The sequence below is a fragment of the Xyrauchen texanus genome, chromosome 28, assembly GCF_025860055.1.
Source record: "Xyrauchen texanus isolate HMW12.3.18 chromosome 28, RBS_HiC_50CHRs, whole genome shotgun sequence".
NCBI lineage: Eukaryota > Metazoa > Chordata > Actinopteri > Cypriniformes > Catostomidae > Xyrauchen > Xyrauchen texanus.
The window spans coordinates 12,805,328-12,812,590 of NC_068303.1; the positions used below are offsets into that span (position 1 = coordinate 12,805,328).

General features: G+C 35.9%; 1 protein-coding gene across 1 annotated transcript; it reads left to right on the forward strand.

Moving 5' to 3' along the window:
- Positions 1-264: 264 nt before the first annotated feature.
- LOC127622360 (serine/threonine-protein kinase pdik1l-B-like) lies at positions 265-7,263 on the forward strand. The gene is made up of 4 exons (XM_052096444.1): positions 265-417; positions 1,432-2,129; positions 5,445-5,670; positions 6,516-7,263. The coding sequence occupies exons 2-4, from the start codon at positions 1,515-1,517 to the stop codon at positions 6,746-6,748; spliced, it is 1,074 nt and encodes a 357-aa protein (XP_051952404.1). The 5' UTR covers positions 265-417; positions 1,432-1,514; the 3' UTR covers positions 6,749-7,263.

Genomic DNA, 7,263 nt, shown 5'->3' on the forward strand with positions numbered 1-7,263 from the left:
ATCATTTATTATCGACATTACTTCGATTACAAGAGACCAACACCAGTGTTGACAACTAGTTTCAATGTGAAGTTCAAGTAGCTAAAGCCTGCTCGACTCATGTGAAAGAGTTTGATTGGTCACTTTTCAAAAGATGTTTGTGTTATCGTAGCTTATTGGTGAACTCTGTTGTCTGAATCGACATCTAGCCAATAGAAACTCAGAACAGCACCATAAGCGGGAAGATCTAAAAGAGACGGGAGTGTTACTAAGGAACTGCTGTTTACATTTGACTTGCGTTATGAGTCCTATGAGCACACGTTGTTAAAAGGTTCTTATTGTAATTTATGTATGGATTGAAAACAAACAACAACAACAAAAAAACAAAAACAAATCAATTTTAAACAACTACACTATCCGCGTGCCGCAATTTCATGGGTAAGTTTTAGTTTATTCAGATTATTGCTAGAGTAGTTTAATTCGATTGTGTGTATATCTGTTTGTGTTTTCACAAAAGAAGATTAAAATTTATATACTAAGGCAAACATGTAACCATCCTATAAAAGGGCTGTAAACTTTGAAAAACTGTAAAGTGTACAGTTTTGTACAGTTGCAATAGTTGTGTCCAAATAAGGCCTTCGTCACCTCTCGGCCAAAAACATATAGAAACAACGGAGTGTGTTTTCATTTAAATATTTTAAAGGAATATTCCGGGTTCAATACACGCTAAGCTAAATCAACAGCATTTGTGGCATTAAGTTGATTACCACAACATTTTTTTTAAGACTTATCCTTCCTTTTGTTAAAAAAGAAAATCAAGAATCAAGTTTACAGTGAGGCTTTAACACTGAAAGTGAATGGGCACATTTTTGGAGAGTTTATAGGCAAAGCCTATAATTTTTATAAAAGCCCTTCCATTAATTCTTCTGTTAAAAGAAGAGGAATTAAAGTACAATGCAGAACTAAAGTTGTTTAAATCGTAATTGGTTTTTTCAGTGTTTTGGGTTTGTTGACATTACATCATCATGGAAATTAAGTTGTAATATTGGGTATAACTTACACAGAAAAGATTGGTAAGCGTTTTTATCACTAAAATCATGCTAACATGAATATTGTTTATGTCTTGTGGATATGCTCTTAAAATAGTGTGTACTTTAACATTTATGGATTGTCCCAATTCACTTCCATTGTAAGTGCCTCACTGTAACCCAGATTTGTGCTCTTCTTTTTTTTTGAAGAAAAGGAGGGTCTATGTTTTTTGTTGTTGTAATCAATATTATGCCAAAAATGCTGAGGCAACTGAGCTTTAATTGTATTGAACCTAGAATAATTCTTTAAAATATTTTTTTTAATGTTTTGTTTGATGTGATTTTGATACATTATTACATATCTCTTTGAAATTTGTTCTGCTTTTTTGTGGTTATATAAATTACGTTTGTAACATCTCAACAGGACAATTGAACAAATCACTGAACAACTGAAAGTACCAGCAAATTTTGCATTTGATGCAGTGAACAAAGAGGAAGGCTGCTAAGATGGATTATATCTATACTTTGCACCAGGAGGTGGGACGGGGCAGCTACGGAGTGGTGTTCAAGGGACGTGTGTCAGAGACAGGCTGGTGGGGCGAGAGGGGGGACACCGTGGCCATTAAACGTCTACCATGCTGTAGCCCTGAAAGTATAGAGCTATACCTGCAGGAACTCTGGGCTATGAGAATCACTGCACGAAACCACCCCAATGTCATTGCTCTGTACAACTGCCACTTACAGACTGGGCCAAGGACACTCCAGCCCCTGAGATCAGGGAGGCTGCCTTTGGACCTGGTAGAGAGCACTCTCAAAGGGAGAGTGGTAGACAAAGACTCGAAAAGCCAAACGAGGATTCCTTCCAGGTCAAAGAGGAGACTGATTTCCACAGAGGAGATCCCCAGGCGCTGCTTTGCCCTTTGGTTGGTGATGGAGTACTGTGAGGGAGGGGATTTGAACCAGTACATTCTCTCCAGGCCGCTGGATGCTGAGTGCAACCATGTGGTAGTTCAGCAGCTCAGCAGAGCCATTGCGTTCCTGCACGGATGTGGAATAGTGCACCGTGATATAAAGCCAGATAATGTTCTTGTCTGTCTTAGTAAAGCAGGACCAGTCATCAAGGTACCATCAGAATAAGGATGCAATATAAATAGGCCTGTGGATTGTTTTATTAGTTTAATCAGTTATTTTCCATAACATGTTACAATGCTCATGAACAAACAATATTGGTTAGAAGAATAGCTGTGACTTGTGAGGTATTTGGATACTAAGTGCAATTGTCATAGGCCTGATTTGAACCTATACAAGCTTCATTGCTGCTTTTGAAATAGCTTATACAACTTAAAGTCACATTGTCTTTTTTCCAACTCCTCTGTAATTACATCTTTATTAGTCAGGAGGAAAGAAAATTGTTCCAGTTATGACTTGGCTGTGATAAACAGCAACAGAATCATTACAAAAGTACTTTTGAACTTGGTAGCTTACACACACCGTCATTTACGCTTGCTATGTTGGTTGAGTACATAATTGTAGGTTGATTGCACTTAATTAATAATCAGCATAATCACTTATTTGTATTTTATGATTACATAAAGTATGCAAGTTCTTATTGACCACAATAACCAATTTTAACCCTAAAAAGATTGCGGAACTCATAAAATGTTAAAGTTAATAAACTCAAGTTTAAGTTAATTACATTTTCAGATTTGATTTTGTACTACACGTGCATGTTAATAGCTAACTCAGATTTTAAAGGTGCCATAATTAATGTTTTTTTTTTCGTGAATGCAAACTGTTTTCCTAATCCCTGAAGGATATTAATGAAATGTGTCGTAAGGTATCTCACCTGTCACTGTGACAGCATTAGACTCTGTAAACAACAAATGCAAATGTCACTTTTGACCTGCCAATCATTTTGCACATTCTCATAGTATTGAAGTTGCAACAAATTATTTAGGTTTGCTGCCATTTTTAAGCCATGTTGTTCATAACAGTAGTCTGTTGAGGGTGCTATTTTGCTGCTTTTGTTTTAAACAACCATGTTGGTCTCAGTAAAGCACATTTGTTATCTTTGGAGTGCTGGGTTGTGGATAGAGGGGGGCATGGCTAATTACACAGCTCAGTCTCATGGAAGTAGAATGGCTGAAATCGCTTGGACCTTAAATGTCACTTCACTTTAAACATCTCATTCGATGAACTTAAAATTACCATGTAAATTCAAAATAAATACGTCAAGTAAAGGGAACCTAACTAGCTAGTGCAGTGAAATCTTGCATGCTAATTGGAACACTATGCTATGATTAGCATAGCAATTGCTTAACAATAATAGCAACATATTATATAATAATCTTAAATTCTATACTGTCCTCAATTTAAGATCAAGCTCCACTATTCACTGTAACCCCAAAAATCTTTAACATAATAAAAAATCTTCCAAATAACACAACAAAACTTTAAACACTAACAAGAACAAAGATTTTGATGTTGTTCAAAATGTTTCTCTTTACTTTTTTTTTTTATATATAGTCACAAAAATCCATATTTTATTTAAAATTAAAATATTTTTTATTTTAAATCCATTCATTTTAGTCTGTTAATCAATATATAGTCTGGATATCTCAGAATCAAAAAGTTTGAAATGTATTGGCTTAAAAATCCATTCTTCAGTAGTTTCAAATCATTCGTTTTTAGGCTAAGGTATCGTTGTATGTATAGACAATTAGGGCTGCAACTAAAAATTATTTTGATAATTGATTATTAGAATGATTATTTGACTTCAGCGATTATTGCAATGATTAATCAATAGCACATATCCGATTATTCAGCTTGTGCCCCGACTTAAAATGTTAAATTAAGCATGCTTACTAACAGTAAAGAGGACAAAATCATCTTAAAAATACCTCTAAATGACATTCACTGAATTAAAGGGGACAAAAATTACTTTTTCAGTAAAGAAATTCACTCCAAAAAATCCTATTGTTATCAAGTGTTTTGTCTTATTTTCCATTTAAAATAAAAAAATCCTTAAAATAAGATACATTTACTTGAGAAGCAACATGTATCTTGAATATACTGTAAGTGTATTTTGTATATAAGTGTATTTTTTCACTTGGTTATACTTCTGTGAGTACAATAAAGACAAAATATACTTATATTCAAGAGCTATTCTCTAAAAGCAAGTCTAAATATCTTATATGCTTCTTCACAGGTGAGTTCATTTTTATTTTAAGGATTTGTAGGTATTTTAGAATATTTGTATTTTTAATATTATATTCAAAATTCTCAGATAACAATTTTTTCTTCTGCAGTATAGCTGCTAAAGAAAATGTACACTGTTTTAAAAGAGTTTTAGATATTTATATTGGAAAACAAGCCAAAACAAAAATTAAAAATGTATTTTATTGCCGTGTATAATAGGGCACAGACTACCCTCTCTCACCTTTCTGTTCACTTCATCTTTAACTCACAAAAAACAAACTCTCTCTTATTAATTAAGCTGTGTATTGCCAATTTTCTTGAGTAAGAAATGCAGAGTGACATATATTATTATTCAATAAGTTGCGAGCCATCATGTTATAATCTAGCTGCATTACGAGTGTCCCCGCGACAGAGTGTGCATCTGCCGGGTGCAGTTTCAATCTCCCCCCCTTAGATCGGGACATTCACGCAACTCATAGAAGAAGTGCTGACAGAGAAATGCCAGTTTCAGAGTTTGAAGTTATTTACATGATCTGCTGCCATATTAATTGCTGCCATGAAATAATTAATAAAGCTATAACGCATTAAATATAACCGCATTTAAGATGTAACATCGGGGTGTTTCCTTTAAAGAGCTCCTCTGCTTATTCCACAACGAGAGTGCTTCTGTATTTACTTATTTGGTATTTTTGCATTATGATTCCCTCATATTTTGCGATCTACATCAACTGAAGCTGTTTGGAAAGTTTAGAGTGTATCTGGACTGTGAGCAGTGTTTTTTCCCTCTCCTCAGACAGGCACAAGCTGCCATGCTGCTCTCGTGCGTCATCATTAGAGTTTACAGTGATCTCATGTTACGTTAAATGAGATCAAACAACTATTTAACAACAACATTAGTTGTCAACAATTTTTTAATGTCACTGTTGTCGATAACATTGACTAATAGTTTCAGCCCTACAGACAATCAATTTGCTGTTTTAAAGAGATGATCAATGGACTCTAAATATCTAGTAGTTTGTCAATTGTATATCATTTACATACAATTACACATATACTGTATCAGGGCTCAACCATTAGAATGGCCTCATGTTGCAAAGTTTGCTGATTTAAATATGTCACCAAGGTAAAGTTATGGAGTCTTGGAACCATCAACAGGTTGAAAAAAAGTGTAATGAGTTATCATATTCCTGATCTGAAAGAACTTTCTGCAACATTATATCTCCTCCCAATGTATTGCAGGTGGCAGACTTTGGCCTTAGCAAAATGGTGGACAATCCTACTGATGGTGTCCGGACTAGATTGGCTCTTTCCTCTACCTGTGGGTCAGACTTCTACATGGCTCCAGAAGTGTGGGCAGGCCGTAGTTATACAGCCCAGGCTGACATCTTCTCTCTGGGTGTGCTTTTCTGGGCCGTACTCGAGAGAATCACTTTCTTGGAGGATGGCAGCAATCAAGAACAACTGGGTGAGTTGAGAGAAAATTATTTAATCCATTTGGCATTACCACATTTATGTGTTTTAATGTCTTTGAGTCTTAGTTGTTCCATTTAATCAATTTGAAACAATGATGCATTTCTTTTTATGATTTAAATAAAACATATGCAGTAGAACACTGCAAAATAAGAGTCTTGTGATAGCTGATTAAAAACCACCTTCCTGTGGTTGTCAGAGCAATATTACGCAGCCCAAGAATAGAAATTTTGGAAGCCTCATTTCACTAGCATTGGCAGACAGGTGCTATTTCTGTTGCTCTGTCCCACTAGTTGCCTCGTTTGGACCCCTTAAGATTGGCAAGAAAGCTTTGTTGTTAAGTGCTTGTTGTTGAGCACTTGAATTAGTAGCCCATTAACGTAATGTGTAATAACTGAGACAATCTAAAGTTGTTGGAGAATGCAGGCATTGGATGGAGTGCATAAGCCATTCAGGCAGTTCTAAGTAATTACTCTAACCCAGCAAGTGTGTTCACTGCTACCAGGCATACAGAAAGGTCAAATGTCTCAACCTATATATACAAGGGCAATTAACATTTAACCATTCATTAACCTCGTCATGTTGTACTTTTGTCAATAATAACGAATATGCTTTCAGTGTCCATACAGTGCACGTCTCCTAGACAGCGATATGCCTTGAAGAAATGTGCAGAACTGGTTTTGCTTCTGCTTTTTAGTTATAATTAAATGTAAATTAACTCAAATTTAAATTAAAAACATTTGGAAGATCAAAGAAAACACTTCACACAGGGACCTGTTTCACTTGTAAAATGCTTGAAAGTTGATTGTTTCTACTTATGAATCTGTTTTGTTTTTATAGGTGCATATGTAATGCGCGGCCGCTGGCTCACTCCGTTAGGTGAGGCACTGTGCCAGAATCCTGACCTACAATTAATCATCCCTATGAGGGCACGACGTGCTCTGCCACTGCCGCCACCTCCAAACCCTGCACTGTGCACCCTACTGCTGGACATGCTAGCTTCTGACCCCGATGTCCGGCCCACCGCAGACCAGCTGGAGAAGAGAGTCTGCTGTGCCATAGAGCTGCGCTGATCTCGGAGCAGCATACTAGCACAAGCGATCAAACCACACTGTTTTACAAGATAAAGCCAATTAAAGCTGATGTGTGTAATCTTTTTTCTCTTCTTTGTATCCCATCTTAAGTAGCAGAGTTGATTGTAAGTAAACCATTCAATTTGGCTATGTGGCACATTAAAACATTATTTTTGTCATGTGGCCCATCTAGCCTGACCCAGCAACTTTCAAAGACGGGGAGTTTTCTAGAATCTGTTTAAAGAAAATATATATATATATATTTTTTTTTTAGCAATTCTGTTTTGTGACTCATGGAGTTGATGAAATTACACACTTCAGCTTTAAAGTCCTACAACAGTTCTGGTCCTGTACATTTAGTTTGACATTTACAGACTTTTAGATTAGAAATATTCATGTGTTTAGTGCTGCAGATCTGTTAACATATGATGATATATGAATTGTACAACCATGCCGACTCAATTAGCATAGGGTTTGTGATATTCCACCTGACCTACAAAGGAGTCTTTGCTGTA